This window comes from Thunnus thynnus, chromosome 5, assembly GCF_963924715.1.
Source record: "Thunnus thynnus chromosome 5, fThuThy2.1, whole genome shotgun sequence".
Lineage (NCBI taxonomy): Eukaryota > Metazoa > Chordata > Actinopteri > Scombriformes > Scombridae > Thunnus > Thunnus thynnus.
The window spans coordinates 31,665,197-31,684,483 of NC_089521.1; the positions used below are offsets into that span (position 1 = coordinate 31,665,197).

General features: G+C 39.0%; 1 protein-coding gene across 2 annotated transcripts in view; it reads right to left on the reverse strand.

Annotated features, from left to right (window-relative positions):
• LOC137183577 (sodium channel protein type 4 subunit alpha B-like) overlaps nt 1–19,287 on the reverse strand; it is a 35,023-nt gene that overhangs the window by 9,800 nt on the left and 5,936 nt on the right. For both annotated transcript variants that reach the window (XM_067590732.1, XM_067590730.1), the window contains 18 exons: nt 18,857–18,985; nt 17,775–17,848; nt 15,269–15,472; nt 14,949–15,012; nt 14,728–14,869; nt 13,493–13,696; nt 12,513–12,606; nt 11,632–11,870; nt 8,799–8,870; nt 8,601–8,702; nt 7,227–7,583; nt 4,519–4,663; nt 4,261–4,337; nt 4,050–4,131; nt 3,717–3,871; nt 2,321–2,494; nt 1,305–1,409; nt 338–619 (listed from right to left, as the gene is read on the reverse strand). In XM_067590732.1, coding sequence (XP_067446833.1) covers nt 338–619; nt 1,305–1,409; nt 2,321–2,494; nt 3,717–3,871; nt 4,050–4,131; nt 4,261–4,337; nt 4,519–4,663; nt 7,227–7,583; nt 8,601–8,702; nt 8,799–8,870; nt 11,632–11,870; nt 12,513–12,606; nt 13,493–13,696; nt 14,728–14,869; nt 14,949–15,012; nt 15,269–15,472; nt 17,775–17,848; nt 18,857–18,985 — 2,701 coding nt within the window. The remainder of the gene's footprint in view (nt 1–337; nt 620–1,304; nt 1,410–2,320; nt 2,495–3,716; nt 3,872–4,049; nt 4,132–4,260; nt 4,338–4,518; nt 4,664–7,226; nt 7,584–8,600; nt 8,703–8,798; nt 8,871–11,631; nt 11,871–12,512; nt 12,607–13,492; nt 13,697–14,727; nt 14,870–14,948; nt 15,013–15,268; nt 15,473–17,774; nt 17,849–18,856; nt 18,986–19,287) is intronic.

Genomic DNA, 19,287 nt, shown 5'->3' on the forward strand with positions numbered 1-19,287 from the left:
AATCAACACAAAACCTCTTAATGAAAACACTTAATTTAAGTGTAAATTGTGATGTAAAATCATATTAACTGTTATCAGGCTGCAGCAACACTGAAACTCTGATCAGAGGTTCATTCTGAATGCCGGGGCTGGACGTTTGAAATCAAAGATTCACTTCAGTTCAACAAACACAAAGAATCTCTGCAGAGTTTTCAACCTTTTGTTTCCTGTCAGCCTGTTTTTTTTAAAAAAGAAAACAAATCTCTCGTGTTATTTGGTTATAACAGTTTTGTGGTGTTAGATGGTTTCATTGTTTTGTGTCTCAGATTGAATCATTCCATTGTTCAGACTGACCAACCTGTAGCAGCGACAGATATCCGGCGTTCACGTTGTCATAGTTAAACACTTGGTTCCTCCATCTGAGCTCAGTGTAGCCTTCCTCTATCAACATATAGCACTCAGTGTAGTTGTTAATCCACTCAGGGGGGATAATCTCCTCAGATGTCTCATTATAACAGTAATAAAACTTTCCTGCAAACAGATTCACTCCAAGGATGCTGAAGATCAACCAGGCGACCAGAACGACCATCAGCATGTCAAGGAGGGACGGGATGATGGAGAGCAGGACGTCCACCACCACCTGAGGACAGACAGACAGGGAGAGAGAGACAGGTGATCACTTTTTGTTTAAAATGAGATAAACTTTTACTTTGACAAAATACAAAATACAAATACAAAATACAGACTCAGTGATTGCAATGTAAATCCAAAGATTTACACTCTCTGACCAGACTAAAATGCTAAAATCCACTTGGAGAAAATAGTGTTGACGCCATTGAAGCAGCAAGATACGTCAGTGCATGTCACAACCTAAGAGACAACCAGCACAACAACACATGACATCTGTACTCAATCTCCTCACAACTCACACTCACACACAACATATTGTTATGTTATAAACAAACATTTATTACTTCTATATATACAGTAGACCTATGATAGACACACACACACACACACACACACACAAACACATACAGTCCAATCTTCAGTCACAGCCTTTCACAAACACACACACAAACGCATGCATGCTTGTTCTTTCTATTCATTTATTTTATTTTATTTAATAAATTGTGTTCTTTTTCATCTCATTGAATCCAATAGAGCCACTATACCATACCACCTGCAGTCAGACAGAGGAGGAGCCAGGGTTAAATAAGGCCCACCCACTTAGTTACTGTTGCTATGCAGGACACTGACCTGCACTCACCTGTATGACAGGTGTTACTCAGATACATTTTGATTGGTGGATGTGCCTGTCTTACCCTCGTGCCCGGGAAGAATGACACGGTCCTCAGAGCCCTCACACACTTGATGGATGTCAGGCTGGCGCATCCCAGCATGCTGCTTGTCACAAATATCAGGGACACCTGATGATGACATAACAGCACAGGTGAATGTTAAACACTGAGCAAAAGAACATCATGTTTAGCTTCATTAACTCTGCTAGAACACAAGCATCTGCTAGCTGTCCCTCTCTCCGTTTCTTGAGATTTTGTTGTAATCAGGATGTGTTTTATTATCAGGAGTCTCAGGAGTAAATTATGAGTCTACAAAAGTTCTTTTTCGAAATCCGTCTGGACCTTTTCATGACAAACACAAAAACACTGTTGAATTGTCATACTGTGTGCTGTCTTCTTCAAATGTGAGGCAGGTATTCACTGGTATTTATTTTAAAGCCCCATACTGACCTCCATCTTTACAGACAATCACAGGCAGTTATTTAGAATGAAAAGACAATGTTTACTTATTTTAAAGACCTTTTGCCCAGTTTTTGTATCACATCAAGTGTTTCTGACACTTTCACAAGAAACATTGGGATGTTTCCTTTCTGAAAAAGATCTTTTTTTATGCAGATAGTCACTGTGGTTTAGGAACTGCAGACATTTTAATTTCAGTACTAACTCCAAAATGGGGATGGAGTGGAAGAGGTTAACTCAGTTAAAGGGTTTGGTTGGTTTCACCTGTTAGTTCAAGCTTAAGGTTTGTTTTAAGCAGGTTGTGTGTCCAGTTACTTCCTGGAGTGTCTGCTGGTTGCCTGGCAACTCTACTCTTTTGGACACATAATACAGACTTTTAATGGTATATATATATAATCATTTCTATGCAGATGATATTCAGATATACATGTCTTTTAACTGTCAAAATATGGCATAATTGTGAAGAAGTGAAGAGGCAGTTACAACTCCCAGTCATCAATATATGTTCATGATGAGGAAATTGAGGCAGCACCAATATCAATATATAACCAGTAATCACTGTTATTGATTAATGTTCTTACGATTACAACAGCGAACTCGACCCAGCACCATTTGTTGGTGAAGTATCTCTTGAATCCGAAGGCGACCATCTTGAGAATCATCTCCACCACGAACACACAGGCGAACACTAATTCTGCGTAGTTCAGCACCACCTTCATGACCTGATGGTTCTCCAGAAGGATGTTGTTGTACACCTGTTCACATACAGACTGATGTTACCACCTGGACAGGTGTTCACTGTCACGGACCAGGTGTCTCAGGAGCTTCTCAAACTCATGATCTGAACTTCACTCCTACATGATCCATGTGTGTTTGTAACCAGATATTGGTTACACCACCTCATCACGATTGACTGAAAACAATCAAAATCAATGTAATTTGGAAATGTTAAAGGTTTGCTGCAGAGGAGATATAATCAAGTCATTTTCTATTTCAAATATATTTCACTACTGTTTTTATAAAAGTTAATATCATGTCATTGACACTTTGATAGTGTTTATCTTTGATTCATTTATTTGGTTTCTGTTGCCTAGTGAAGCACTGTAACTTGTAGCACTTTGTTTTTTAAAGTGTGATAAAAAAAAAAAGTTCAACCCAACTAACAAGGGGTAGATTACCGTATTGGCCAGAACATAAGACAATATTTTATTCCTGAATAAGCGTTTGACAAAGTGGAGGTCGTTTTATTTATTTTTTTTGAATATTTTTGAATGGAGTACTATACTGTAACAGAGGCTCCTACAGAGAGTGATGCATTATGGGTTGTTTGTAGCCTTAATTTGCTAGGCTAGTGAGTTTCTTCCAGTCTGTTAGAGTCAGTCAGGAGTTTTTGAAGGCTCGTATAATGTGTTTTTCTGCCACAGAGGAAATAAATTCCTGATGAGTGAAAACACTGTCTTTACCGCAGAAACACACTGAATTGTCTGTCAGCCAAGAATTACTGATGTCCCAGATCAGATGATGAGAAGTTAAAACAGACAAACAGTCTGAAAAATGATCCCTGACACGAGAGTGTTTGACAGATAGACAAGATACACTAATGTGGGATTTACATTATGCTTTAATGGAATGATTTCACCTTTACAAGGATGAGGACTCTCTTCTACTATATCAGGGAAACGTGTTGTCTTATAATCAGGGTCGTCTTATATTCAAGACAATACGGTATTATATACAGTAAATGCCATAATTGTAAGGGTGCGTTGGATATGTGTTGCAGTGAGGGGAGCGTGTCATGTGAGGGGAGCGGAGTCTCGAGTTGGGCTGCATGAACTGACTCACAGGCTTCACTTGATTTATTTATTTTACTATTTGACAAAAAGTTAAGGAAGTCAGATAAAGTGTCGGGTCTGTCTGAGCGAGTTTACAGTTAGAATATGATCATGTGTGATATATGACGTGTATGTTTGTGTTCACCAGAGCTATACAGCTCAGCAGAACGATGACGATGATGAACGCCTCAAAGAAACTGTGTTCTACGATGGATAAACAGCATCTCCTGAAGTTAGTCCAGACCCTCCATTTGCCCCGGGACGTGTCTATGTCCAGGAACGAACAGCATTGGTAACACTCTGAAACACACGTGCACAAACACAAAAAAATCATCAGACATTTTATTGATCACTGATTGGCCCCTGTTCTTAATCATTTTTTTGCAAAAAGATCCTTTTAAAGTTCCTGTCTGAAGTTATTCATCTAAAGACATGTGTGTGTGTGTCTGTGTGTGTGTGTGTGTGTGTGTATTCATACTGTCACAGCAGCAGTTCTCAGGTGTATTTCCATCATGATTTTTATCGTCTTTCTTCTCCTGAACTTTCGGCACATCGTCACACTGAACAAACACATTCAACAGATTTTAAACACAAAGTCCTCTAAAGTCAGTTAAAGTTCATTTATAAGAAAATCGTGTTGGTGCAGATCTGAGATCAGCAGCAGGCTGTTAAACACTGAATGATCTGACCTCTGACACCGGCTGGTCTGAGGTCACCAAGGTCAAAGCCAGGTACTCCTTCTTGTTGTCTTCCTCGTTCTTAACCTCTAAAAATGAAATTCACAACCAGGAAAAAATTAGTAAATCACACAAACTACAGTCGTTATTATGGTTTCATCTAAAAGTAAGAAAGACAGTGAAATACGACTGAAAAACAAACTAGAACAAACCCCAAAACTAAAACAAATCAGCTAATAATCACCACCACAGATAAATAGATAGATCTACTTTCAGGTCCGGTCCTTTCTGTGCCGTGGCCACAGTCCAGAGCCCTCCTGATGCGGTTTATGATGACCCGTAGTTTATTTCCTCCTTCTTCTTTGTCTGGAGCTGCCACATTAGCTAGCAACAAGGCCATGAACAGACTCAGGACCTGCAAAGAGGCCACAGATTCAGGACTAAAACAAGGGAAGGAACAGATCCAGAATCTGCAACAGGTGGCGGCACCTGGAAGTTGCTCAGCATCCTCTTCATCACATTTTTTATATACATCATAAATCCATTATAATATAATAATAATATATAATAATATATAGTCAGTATTATAAAAATATAATAATGTTATATCTTTTCCAAGCTGTATTTCTGTTATTTGTATTTCTTGTTCTATTCTGTACATTCATCTAATGCATGTCTGTCTGTCCTGGGAGAGGGATCCCTCCTGTTTTCTCTTCCTGAGGTCTCTTCCATTTTTGTTTTTTTAGAGAGTTTTTCCTTATTCACATCAAGGATCTAAGGACAGAGGATGTTGTATTGATGCACAGTTTGTAATATCTCCTGAGACAAATTTGTGATTTGTGATATTCGGCTATACAAATAAATAAAAAATAAAGCTCGGAGAAAGAGGACCTAAAACAAAGTCGGGAACAGCTTCAGGACCTAGTAGTAGTACCCCATTTACACCAGACGTTAACATCTGATCTGTATCTGGATCTGTATCGGATCAGCCAGACCACATCTGGAGGTGGTCAGGCTCGCATTGTGAATGGATCTCAGCCAGGTGTAAATACAATCTATACAGCATGACCACATTCATAAAGATCTGGTATTATGGCCTTTTTTGACTAATTTTTTATAAATACCAGGTGTATTTTAAACATACCTGTCACATTTTATTTACCAAAAAAGTTGTTTAGATTTATTTAAATCCATCTTTCCTTACTGCCCAGATTCCCCTCTGTCCTCCAGCAGGCTGTTTCTGAAACCATTTACATAAAATCTGCATCATTAATGAGCACTTACTCTGATTGGCTGGAGGTGTGGAACCCACCTTTCCTCAAGCCAATCAGAATACTTCCTAATGACTAATGCAAGTTCCCTTACACTGCATATTTACCTGGAGTAATGGCTGCAGCTGGAGACGTAAAACTATGAACCAGAGTCTGATCCTGAATGAAGGGAAGAACCTGCTGTTACAACAGTAAGATCGTGTCTAAGTTTCCTCACAAAGTCCCGCTTTGCCCGTTATCTCGTTGAGAAACTCCAACAACAGAAGTTACAACCCAGTCGTTGGCGTTGAACGTTTCTGCAAACCACAGAAACGTTGAATATATACGTTTCAACACATGTAATACGTATCATATCAACATTTCTACAAACGTAGCATATTAACATTTCTACCCGTTGAATAATGACGTTTTATGGTGTGACAACGCTGTGGTTAAGGTCTGGTTAGGTTTAGGGGAAAGATCATGGTTTGGGTTACAATAAAAATAAAAAATAAAATAAAAACAGATGATGTCTCACTAAAAAAAGCCGGTTTTCTCGCCAGAAAAACGGCTGCAAATGTCCTGACGTCTCGCTAAAAACACCCGCTTTTGTCGGTTGAAACAGGAAGTGGACATTGGTTTCAGTTTCGAGGTGGTCTCGAACCGTGTTCTCTGCTGATTTCCAACTTGCTGCCAACAAACTTACTAACCATCCACCTGCCGCTCCTCCTCCTATATAGGAAAGATCAACTCATTTAGATCACATGTGAACTACGTCACTTTAGAAATGTTGAGATGATACGTATTTTGGAAATGTTGACATAATACGTTTTGTTGACATTTTCATATGATACATATTGTTGAAATGTTAATATGCTACGTATTTCACGTGTTGAAACGTAGATATTCAACGTTTCTGTGGTTTGCAGAAACGTACAATGCTAACGTTTTATTCTGGCGACCAGGCTGGAAGTTACGTAGTAGAAGTTACCTTGTGCTCAAGCTTCCTGCATATTTGATTTGACTGTTGAGTGTGATGTAGTAACGAGTTAAGCCTCAACACCGCTCGCTCTTAAGCCACAAATTTCAAAATTTCGACACAGAAATTAGTAAATTTACAGCACAGGAGGCCCCTGCCATCACTCTAATCCATATATTCATGGATTAGAGATATCCATAAAGCTAATTTTTCTTGTTTTCCACAATACCAGCTCTTAAAGAAAAAAATCTGCCCAGTAAGTTTAAATCTCACCTATCTCCACCTCTTCCTGCCAGCTAAAGCAAGCTCTGTAAAAGCTACAGTTCGTAGCAGCAGCTAGAAGTCTTCCCTCAAAAAAAAAGTGAATGACCTTCCATTCGTGGCAGCAGTTTCCTTGACCTGGGATGCGATATGTTTGTTTACAAGTCCGCCTTGCTAATTTGCATACAGAGATCCAGTCTTAATGTGGGCACAGCTGAGAAAACAAGAACGCATTTTAGTACCAGGTGTCAATGCAAAGATCCATAGATCGGATGTCATTATCCAAATAATGTATCAAGATACAGATCACATGTTAATACCAGGTGTAAATGGGTCCTAAAAGAGAGGAAGGGTATAGACTTGGTTAGCTGTTTCATGCCAGAAACTCCAGTCTTTTACTCCAGACTTGGATCTGTTTGTAGCTACAGCTGACCTGAATAGTGCGGTACAGGAAACGGGATCAGGTCTGTCTGACTGCAGAGACTCACCAAAAGCTTTCCAATGACCAGGACCATGATGAAGAAGATCAGACACGTGGTCTGACCTGAGACCTCCATGCAGTCCCACATGGTCTCGATCCACTCTCCACACAGGATCCTGAAGACAACGAGGAAGGCGTGGAAGAGGTCTGCCATGTGCCAGCGAGGAAGACTGCAGTCAGTAGAGATGCGGCAGACGCAATCAGTGTAGCTCCTCCTGAACAGCTGCATGCCGGCCACGGAGAAGAAGACGACCATGATGACAAGAACCAGAGTCAGGTTCCTCAGAGCTCCCACTGAGTTCCTCATGATCCGCAGCAACATGTTGAAGCTCGGCCACCACTTGGCCAGTCGTATCACTCGCAGCTGGACAGGAGACAGGCAGAGAGGCAGTAGAATAGAATATATCTTTATTGTCCACCAAGGTGGACTCACCAAAACATGAAGACGCACTTAGTGGTAGAAAATTACTAAGTACATTTACTCAACTACTGTACTATACTTGAGTATTTCCATGTGATGCTACTTCCACTCCACTACATTTCAGAGGGAAATATTGTACTTTCTACTCCACTACATTTATTTGACTGTTTTAGTTATTTTTCAGATGAAGCCCCTCCAGGATTTCAGTTTTTTTGTGATTTTTGCAACCAAAAATGCTTGATTTTGCAGCGGCTTTTCTCAAAGATTACAATTTGCAATGTTTTATGTGCTCTTTTTGTGGTAAAATTGTGGTAATTAGGAAAAATTGTAAGCAACAGAAAATAATGCAATTTAAAAAAAAAAAAAACTACTACCAATGAAGACTCATATGTAATAACTGCCTTTGATAAAAAGCATACTTTCATATCACATAAATTACTATATTTCAATGCTAATTTTGTATTTATTTACTGAACATGAGAAACATGAGCTCAAAGTTATATGGTAAAGAAAATACTGTAATTGAGTTCCATCTATAAGCCTTCAGTAAACTTTCACCTCAACATTAGCACTAAATAAAATCAGTCAATAATGACTTTAAAATAAATCCATTATCATAACATAGTGAGCCTTGATGCAGCCACTTCGATAGCAGTGATTTGCCTACATTATGTTGTTTATTCTTTGTAGACAGTTTCTTATGCTTCACGGTAGAAAAGTGACCATCCAGTGAAGATTTCTTGTGGTCTTAATGTGGGCCAGATAGGCAGCTTCACCTAAAGGGTCTGTTTTCTGTAGGAGGCCAACTAAGGTCATGTCATCAGCATACTTAAACAATCTAAAATGTTTCTCATTGATCGTAAATTCATTAGTAGAAAGAGCAAATAGCACAGGGGAGGGGATCAAATAATAGTAATTTAATCACTGTATTTGTGATGATGATGTTGAAGTCACACTGACCAATATGATGGAGCGCAGCATATAAAGACCCTCAACGTCAACCAATATCAGCTCCGCCAGACTCACAATGACGATGATGCTGTCAAAGATGTTCCAGCCCACCTGTAACCACAGCAACAGAGCAGCCTCAAACACACGTTACCATGGGAACAGCTGTCGGTCATCATCACTGAGCTGGCGACAAACAGGAAGTCTGACCTGGAAGTAGCCGTACGGATCCAAGGCAATAATTTTGAGGATCATCTCAACAGTGAAGATCGCTGTGAAGACCTGCGGGGGGTTAAAGGTCAGAGGTCAGGGTTGGGTGGTGTTAAATACTGAGGCCCTGTTTACACCTGGCATTAAGATGCGTCTCGGGTGATCTGATCACTCAGACCACATTTGGAGGTGGTCTGGGCCACACTGAAGGACCGCTTTCTCAACTGACAGACTAGGCACGGGAAGGGCATTACTGCCTCCCACCTCCCAGTCTGTGTACCCTCCGTCCAAGGCCGTGTTCAAATTGTTTGATAACAGGATAAACAAATATACAGTGCATTATTTTGTTTTTCAGTTTTTCGTGTGAATTTTTAAAAAAAAAAATGGGAATCCAAGTGCTTTTCCAGTTTTAGTCTTCAAATCGGCAGTTGGAACAGAAATTAAACCAAAACCAAAAAACCACTTGTTATTTGTTTGTCTGTCTAAAAAATTTATTTCAGAAGCTAAAACAATAATTCTGTTTCCCCTGAGAGTTTCCTCTGTCCTGTCAAGTTTATAATTAAAGTTTTTAGTTTTTGCTGCTTAAATATCCCACAATACTGCAGTGACACATTACTGCGTGTATGGAAACGTTTACAATTACAGCCTCTCTCATCTTTAATCATCAATACATCAAAACACACAATAAAGGAATCAAAAGCTCGACGTAACGGAGCTCAGGATTTATCAGGAGGACGGCTGCTTTAACTCAAACAATGTCACTGTATGAACCTGGACCATGTGTGTGTCACAGCTGACTTTTTGGATGTGAAGAAGAACACAGAACATTAATTATCAGGTGACCGATCCTGTCAGTGTGTCAGGAGATTTAAATAATCAATGAAGTTACTCAATAGGTTACAATAAGTACGTCTCTCTTGACGGGGAGACGCACTTATCGTTTCTGCTGTGGGGGGGGGGGTTCGCTGCAGGTATTTAATAAACTGAAAAACATTTTTTGGGGGTTGTTAATAGTCAGCACTCCCAATTGAAATCATGTTCCCAAAGCTTGTTTATCCTGAACGTAGCTTCAGATGGAGGGTACACGGTAGGGGTGTGCCTGAATACAAATACATTATTCGACAAAGCACAGATAGTGGGTTTTATACAAATATTTGTTTCATACAAATATTTTAAAAATAATTTGTTATTTGTAAGCTGAGTTACTGACACTAGCAAAGTGCTCCCAAGGGACTCCCCATAACCTGTTGTTCCCCTTCTCCTTTCCACAAAGTTAGGTTGTAAAAAATATGCAATAAATGAAAAGTGCAAAGCAATAATTGGCTTTGAAGTTCCTCCCTACATGTTACACGGTGTGCTGTCTCTGTGTTATGGGTGTATGAATAGGTAGAGGTCTGTCTGCAATGAGTCAATGAGTAGAGTTTTAGCTCAGTAGTCAGCGCAGTTGTCTATGATCTGGGAGACTCCAGTTCAAGACCTGATGTGGGGATCGCCTTCATAAGGTATTCATGAACACTTATTGTAACACTTTAATTTTCTAAAATTAAAAGTGTCATAAAAACAAAAACAGGATTTTTAAGCCTCTTTCCACTTTTGTTCGAATACAAATACAGATACAAATAATTTTGCTGCCTCAACAAATACAGATACAAATACAAATACTGGGATCTCTGCACATCCCCAGTACATGGCCCCCTCCTGTTGGTTAAAAACAACAACAAATTTGGTCTTTACAAACAGACATGATGTGCGAGTTTATTTGCATATAGAGCGGGGAAATGAGATCCAATCACAAGTGGTCACTCGAGACGCATGTTCATGCCAGATGTGAACAGGTCTGAGTGTGTTTGTAAACTCTCATTGGTTGTCCAGATGGTAAGCCAAAATGTAAGTATATTTACCAAAGTACTGTACTTAAGTACAAATTGATGGTACTTGTACTTGAATATTTCCATTTTATGCTATTTTGTATTTTTTAATCCACTACATTTATTTGCTGCTCATAGCTACTTTTTTGATTAAGATTTTACATAAAATAATATATTTAATATATCTGTTGTTTAAATTGTCTTGTATTTCTTTAGTTAAGTTTGTGTACTTTGTGTGAAAGGTGCGATATAAATAAAGTGTATTTATATAGCACCTATACACTTATATAATACATTACTATTACTAGTAATCTACCAAAAATTGGTTCCACATGGATGAACTACAACATTAAAAAGCTCTTACGTGTATTTGATAGTGATTTAATAGTGATAGTGATAAAACATAAACCATATAATATACTATAATAATATAACACTCTACAAGATTACCAGACTACTTTTACTTTTGATACTTTAAGTACATTTTGCTGATAATACTTCTGTACTTTTACTTAAGGAACATTTTGAATTCAAGACTTTTACAGCATCTCTACTTTTACTTAAGTAAAGGATCTGAATATTTCTTACACCACTGACTGCACCTCTCTGTAAACCTGCATTAAACACCTTTAAGTCTGGATTTCACTTTTTAATCTGTCCAGGAGATCCTGTGGAATCAGTTCATTTTCCTGATTAACATCAAATATCATTAAAATAGAGGTTATAATGTACAAACTAAATGTATTCCATTGTGACCTTTTCTGTTCTGTGCTGTTATCAGCTTCTCTGACAACAAACTGACACTGGAAAAAACTGGAAGTAAAAGCTATACCAAAAAGATAACAATATGGATATTGATCCATTTGTCTAGGTAATAAACAGTCAGTATAGTGTCATGTGTAGTTTGTCTCTGAAATAATTCAGTTTAGATATTAAAGCTTCAGATTTTTCACCCCAACACTGACCAGATGTCCGATGCTCAGCACGTGATAAAACTCCACCATCATCGGGTAATGCTCCATGGACAAGAAGATGATGTTGATGATGAGGCAGATGATGATACCAAGGTCAAAAAACGGGTCCATGACGAAGGTGTAGAGCCGCTGTTTGAGCCACCGCCAACAGCCACAACAGTTCCACTTCAGGAAGTGATCGACAAAGGAAAAACAACATGGAGGACACGACCTGTGTTCCTCTTTAAACCCTGAAACACACAAACTGGTTACTGAGACATCTGAAGTCAGAGCAGTTGAAGTCTGTATTTGTTTATTTGACATATTAATCAGGGCTCAATGGCTTACAATGAATATATTTTAAATGTGCAATATACAACATTCAGCTCCACTAGATGTCGCACTATAGCACCAGCATCTCTGACCAAATCAAATGTGCGCGTGAAAACAGCATCTGAACACACGGCTCATGAAACTCAGATCAAACTGTCAAAGTAGGCAGAGCTGATCAAATATAGATCAAGATTCTGTTACTGCATTGCCTATTTCTCGTCTCAGATGTTTTCAGAAACATATTTTAGCGTACTGGTTAGCTGTAATTTAAAGAGAAAGTTTGTGACATGACTTGAAAATGGATGTGGAGGAAAAGGAGGGACTGCACTAACATGCATGTGCGGCCGGACCGGCTATCAGAGCAAATAACAGAGAAAATCAGAGTACAACACACACGGAGGGAGTGTGACTTCATTCTCTGCTCGGGTCGCCATTACTCCACTATATCTTTACAGAATGTTGTATATTGCACCTTTATTATTTTATCAATTTAAATGTATTTAAATACTATTCATATATTAAGACAGTCAGTGTGTGTGTGTGTGTGTGTGTGTGTGTACCTTCTATAGCAGCGTGTTCTTGCTTGTGGTTCTTTATTTCTGCAGCCGAATTTTTCCTCTGTGGTGGAGAATCTTTTTTGTCAGAGACCTCACTCTGTAGGGCGGACACACACACACACACACACACACACACACACACACACACACACACACACAGAGAGAGAGAGAAATCCATGTTTGTTCTCGTGTTTGTTATTATTTTTAGGATCTAAATCCAAGGGATCGTAGTTGTTTCTGTTTTTGTTTCTCCCAGTATTCTTTGTCGTGTACTTCCTGTTTTATTTTGATACTCACCTCTTGTCTCATTTCAGGTCCTTCACTTCCTGCCCTCGTGTGTCTCCCTCTTGTGTGATTACCTGCCCTGCCCTGATGTGTTGCACCTGTGTCTCATTGTCTCCCCTCCCCCAGAGTATATAGTCTCAGTGTTCCCTTCCTTCTGTGCCATTTCGTCTTGTTTCCTGTGTGACAGCGTTCCAGCCTATTTTTCCTTGTGAGCCTTCTAGTTTCCTAACCTGTTTTTGCCTTCGACCTTGCCTCTAGCCTACTGATTTGGATATCTTGTTTTGCTGACTGATCACCTGTGTACTGACCCAGCTGTGATTAAAGGACTGATTTTTGAACTTGCCAACTGAGTCTGTCTGCATTTGAGTCCAAGCTGTTGTTCAGTTCTTGACAAGTAGTGTTTGGGGTATTTCTTTACCTCAGTGGTGTTTATTTGGGACAGGCCTTTATTTCTAATTTCTTCTCTTCCTACAGTTAATACAAACTCACCGCTTCCTCCATGTTGACCTTTTATGCTGATAAATTCTGTGTAATGAACATTTGCACAACACAAGCTCCATCAGTAGAGTCATGTCAGGAATTAAACTACCGTGCATGAAACACGTCCTCTAGAATATCCACACTTAAAAGTTTTTTTTATATGAGAATTTACAGTATGTGATATTATCTGTTTGATGAAAATGATGTAATGATCTCACCTCATCCTCCTCACACTTCTTCAGCGCCTGCAGGATCTCAGTAATCTCTTCTTCTCTCCACTTGGCCTCGGCGACACTGGCCTCACTATGCTCAGCCGTCGCCATGGCAATCGTTGCTATAAAGAGGCTGAGCAGGTAGAAGGAGCCAAGGAAGAGGACGACCACAAAGTAGACCATGTAGATTTTACCTCGAACAGCCATAGTCTGCAGACAGACAGGCGGATATGTATGCAGATGACACCGTAATTCATGTGCATGCCGAGACAAGAAAGTAGGTGGCACATAAGTTAACGGCAGCAATGTCTAGTATCTCTGACACTCACTCCTGTCTCACTTTAGATATTAGCAAGACTACATATATGTTCATTAGCCTGAAATCTTTGTTAAGAATGAAAAGCTTCAAAGAGTCTCAGACTTTAAGTACCTTGGGATAATTATCGATTCACACCCAACCTTTGAAAAACAGTCCGTACAGTCAAACTGAACCCTAGCAAATTCAAATTCATTAGGAACCCATTGTCAACAGATGCTGCTAAGTTGTACATGCACTCTATGATTTTCCCACACCTGTCATATTATATTACCACTTGGTCCCAAGCAGGAAAAAAACATTATTAGGCCCATGCACAGTTTATACAAAAGAACCCTTAAAATATTAGACAAAAAGCCTGCAAGGTATCATCATTGTCATACAGTTACACAGTACAACCTGTTGACCTTTGATAATTTTGTCTACTTTGCAAACTCCTGCTTAATTGACAAAATTACCCACAATCTTGTCCCCCCCCCAAACAAGAGCATCTACCAGAGGCAACTGTGTACTGCATTAGAGCTGCAACATTTTGAACACAATACGCAGCACTATCAGACAGTGCTCTACCTATCATGTGACCATTAACCACAAAGAACTAAACATAGAATACTTTATTTTGTTTTTTTGTATGATGTAATGTTTTAACTGGAACGTGCTTTTAATTTTGTATGACGCAATGTTTATTCTCTGTACCCCTGTCCAAATTATAACATAAAATGCTGTAATTCTTTTGTGAATTTGTCTGTCTAGGCTAACTCTACTCTATTGTTCCTGTTAAATAAACAAATAAAATAAATAAAAAAATGTTCACGTAACTGCTGAATCACTGTGACGTCATCAGAATATCAATTTAAAGCTCTGTCAGGTGGAACCAGAGAGCCCTTAAGTCCAGACTGTGTTGTGGGATGAGTCAGTTACTGACCTGATGGGCGAGGTCCTCCCAGTAGTCCTGGGTCATCAGTCTAAACATAGCCAGGAAGGCCCAACTAAATGAGTCATAGTTGGTGAATCCATAATTTGGGTTTCTTCCTGCCTTCAGACAGGTGAAACCCTCTGGACAGGACCTGAACACACCATCATCACCATCAGTAATAATGCACGCAACAGAGCAGTCATATGTGGAGTTGTGTAAACTCAACATACCTGCTAAAAGAGCTGTTTCCACATAGAAGAGCATCATAATGATTAGGCTGGAAGTACTGGTACTCTACCAGAGACAGACAGAAGTTAGAGCTGTCAGTATGATAGCTGCTCATCCGTTAAAATCTAAACAAACACTTGACAATTTTGACTTACAGACATAAAACACAAAACAACCACAAAATGACCAAAAGAGACACAACTGTTTAACACTGATGGTGATCAATAAGCTTTGTCCCTGTAAAATATAAACAAATCGATAACATAAACACAAGTCTGTAGATATCAATATTATAGACACATCAACATCATTCTCATCATACCAGGATTGTTGATGAACTCCTGGAAATCAGAACCGTTAGTGCTCATGTTGCCAGACAGGTTAATGACACATTTCTGCCTCAGGTTTCCCATGAATAACTGCAGACCAATCGCAGCAAAGACGCTGAGGAAGAACACTGTCACGATGATGACATTAGCCAGCCTCTTCACCGATTGGACGAGAGTGCCGACAGTCGTCCTCAAGCCTGAGAAAAAGAGAGGAGGGTTTAAAAAAAGGAAATCAAATTATTCAATTGTTGACATCAAAAACAGCAGGCAGGGGGTCAGAATGCAAACCAGAATGAATGAGAGTTTATGAGAAGATCAATATGTGAATTTGTTTTTGTGCTTTAAACTATGCAAATCGCAGAAGTAATAGATGGATGTTCATTATCACAAGAAGAACCTCCCCCCCTGCAGAATGAGCTAATAGCCTCAGAGATCTGGTCAGAGTCCTGGATTTTATGAAGGAAATGATTTTTCACCAAAACTGCAGGAATAAATGTTTGCTTCTTCTGTTCAGTCCTTCCAGGATTTTTTGTGATTATTTCCTTAAAATTGTTTGATTTTGCTGCGGCTTTACTCAAAAATTGTGATACATTTTGTGATGTTTTGTTCTTTTTGCAGTAAGATTGTGGGAATTGTGAAAAATTGCAAACAAAGGAAAATAATGTGATTTTATTTAAACTACAACCGATGAAGAGTCATATGTGATCACTTCCTTCAATAAAAAGCAAATCACAGAAATGACTTTTTTTTTAAAATGTATTTTCTGAACATGAGAACCATGGGCTCAAAGTTATATAAAGAAGAAAATACTGTACTTGAGTTCCATTTATAAGCCTTTATTAAATAAACTTTCACCTAAACATTAGCACCAAATAAATCAGTCAATAATGCCATTAAAATAAATCCATTGATCTAAACATATAGTTTCTTTTCCAAAGTGCTGAACAACATCAACTTGTATTCTTCTGACTATCTGAATGCAAACTTCATTTGGAAACTTTTCTGGAATTGTTTTGCTCGGTCTATGGCAGTCATCTTTGTTGGCAGCTGAGATTCATCCGTCTAAATGCGCTCCTGAATCCTTGCTGAATGTGCGCTGTGATGATGCAAATTACCACAACACGAAATGCAACAATTGGTCCAAATCCAAAGCGGTCTGTTGATTTGGCCATTTCACGCAGAAAAGTTGCAGTAATTTAGCAAAATCGCAATTTCCTTGAGGGACTGTCTGTTACTGTGTGTTTAAGGCTGTTTAATGAAGAGTTTGCCAAATTCAATAATGTGATCAATCTCTGAAGCTGAAAGATGCAGGCATTGCTGGGGAGACAGCACTCCAGTCGTGCAGAGGGCCCAGGTCACTCATTTGTGTAGAGTTAGCGGCAAGCTAACTCCATTTCGCGGCTCCTGTACTTGTTAAACTGGCCAGCAGACTTGTGTGTTAGCTGCTGGCACAAGGAAACTTAGTTTCTGAGTCTTAGGCAGGCTCTCACGTCTTCTGCCGTAAAGAAGACTGTGTGTGTCTGCTGTGAGCAGGCCACACAAGAGAGCAGAGGGCTGCTCCAGCAGCTGCTGGAGGTGTGAAAGAGCAAGCAGCTGCTCCTGCAGCTGAAGGAGAAAGAGAGCAAGGAGCTGCTCCTGCTGCAGCTCGTGGAGAAAAGAGAAAGATAAGACGGGAATCTCTAGTTTTGATAACCTGGGATCCATGGGTGGAGCTTCACACTTTGGGTGGGAACCCCCAGGGCTCAGGTTTCTTGGAGCCTTGAAACATGTGGTAAACTGTGGTCCACATGTAGTCCCAACATGTTCATCTTGTTTTCATGCTAATGTCACTTAATTGTTTTCATGTTAATGTTACTTTTTTATTCTAACTTTGTTTTTATGCTAGCATTACTTTTTTGTTTTTATCCCAACGTTACTTTATCTTCATGCTAGCGTTACTTTATTGTTTTCATGCTAACATTGCGTCATTGTTTTTATGCTAACTTTACTTTATTGTTTTAATGCGTATGTTACTTTGTTGTTTTGATGCTAATATTACTTTGTTGTTTTAATGCTAACATTACTTTATTGTTTTCATGCTTACATTATTGTGTATATAATATATACGTTTTAGTACATCAAATGTTCGAAAAATACTATCATGTGCGCACGAGATACAATTCATTCTCATGTTTTGGTTAATTTGTGGTTTCCAGCAAGTTGCTTTAAAAACTGAAAATATTTATATATAAGCTATCAGGACATTGTGGCCATATGACAATGGAGCGGTTCATCGTAAAAAAAGGAAAAATGAAAAACATGAAATGGTCAGCAAGATGACAGTGTTTGTCTTATGATGGTGGGACTTCAGAATATATAGATTTTGTCCAAAATAACTTTTACTTATCAACAAGAAGCAAACGAGTTACACCATAGCCCTTTAATGCAGAAAACTATGCAACCACCTTAAAGAGACACACACACACACACACACACACACACACACACACACACACTGACCGGGGATGATTGCCATGATCTTCAGGAATCTTAGCACAGAAATGCCTCCCAAATTAACAAACACTGTCAGACATCTGTAACACAGAGACACACAATTACCATCATCAGCACCATCATCATTACCATTATCACCATAAAGTCTCTGTCACACCAGAAAGTGTCACAGTGAAACTCATTTGCCTTCTTTTGAAACTTGGTTCTAGAAGTTTGGTGACATATTCATGCGCAGGTTTAATTGTTCGGTGGGCAGTTGGCAGTTTGTTTACAGTGTTTGTTCTGAGTTGTTTGTTTGGTTTCTGGTGACAAAATGAAGTTTAACAAACAGATCAATCAAATAGTTAAACAATTTTTAGTCATCTCCACTTTGTCTCCAAGCTCAGATCAATTCCCTATATCTTTGACCTGGAGAAAGTCATCCATGCCTTTATATCGCGCCTTGATTACTGCAACTAGTTCAGAAAGCTCTCTCCTTACCACACTGGCTAACTGTTAGCTTCTTTCTATTTTCTCTGTACTGGTTTACTGAACAGAGTTTGCACATTGTACTTTTCACTTCCTCCTGACATTTCGACCTCAGGATTGGTCCTCATTTTATTCAAAACTTTCTGGGCTAATAAGCTTGCTAATGGATATTTAGAAAGCGTGTTGGCTTGTTATTTTAGCTGGGTCACTAACTGAATGATACATTTATTCAAAGCGGTATTAATATCATGGCCTTCTGTCTCATGAACCATTTTCTGTTCTGTGATCAGTTTTTACGACGACAGAGGAGGTTCAATAAAACTAGATGTTAGCAACACAGCTAACAATTTACATTGCCTCAAAGATCAGTTCTGTCAAGATAGCTTGTTTATTTATATTCTGGTAAAAATTCAAAGTTTAAGGAATTCCCACAGGTTTACTTCGTCCCAGCCAGAAAATCCACCGATCACAATTATTCCATTCAGTTTTCAATGCTGGTGTGAGCGAACCTGCATGAGACAGAATGAATTAGCTGGCTTTCTCTTCTCTACAGACCTTGGTGTTGCTCAGACTTTTTCTTTTAGCAATAAGTGTAAAACAGGAGTGCTAGTGTGTATTACGCTGTGATGATGATGACGACGTCCAGACTGTTCCATGGATCTCTGAGGAAGGTGAAATTCCCCACACAGAAGCCTCTGGCCACAATTTTGATGATGGCTTCAAACACGTAGATGGCTATAAACACGTATCTGTTCAAAGATAGAAAAACACTTACAACTCTGGAATATTTAAATACTGAATTTAACATAAAAACTGTAATGTAATTTCAAGTGAAAACAGTCCCAGAACAAACTCTGACTGGGACAGATTAAATATTTTTACTGCTTAAAAAAAAAAATCTTTAATTTTTGGCCTTTATTTGACAGTTAACATGCAGAGAGATGAGAAACATGGGTAGAGAGAAGCATATGACATGCAACACATGTCCACAGTGGGAACTGAACCATTGACGTTGCAGTTATGTGATATGTGTCTTATCCAGAAGACTACC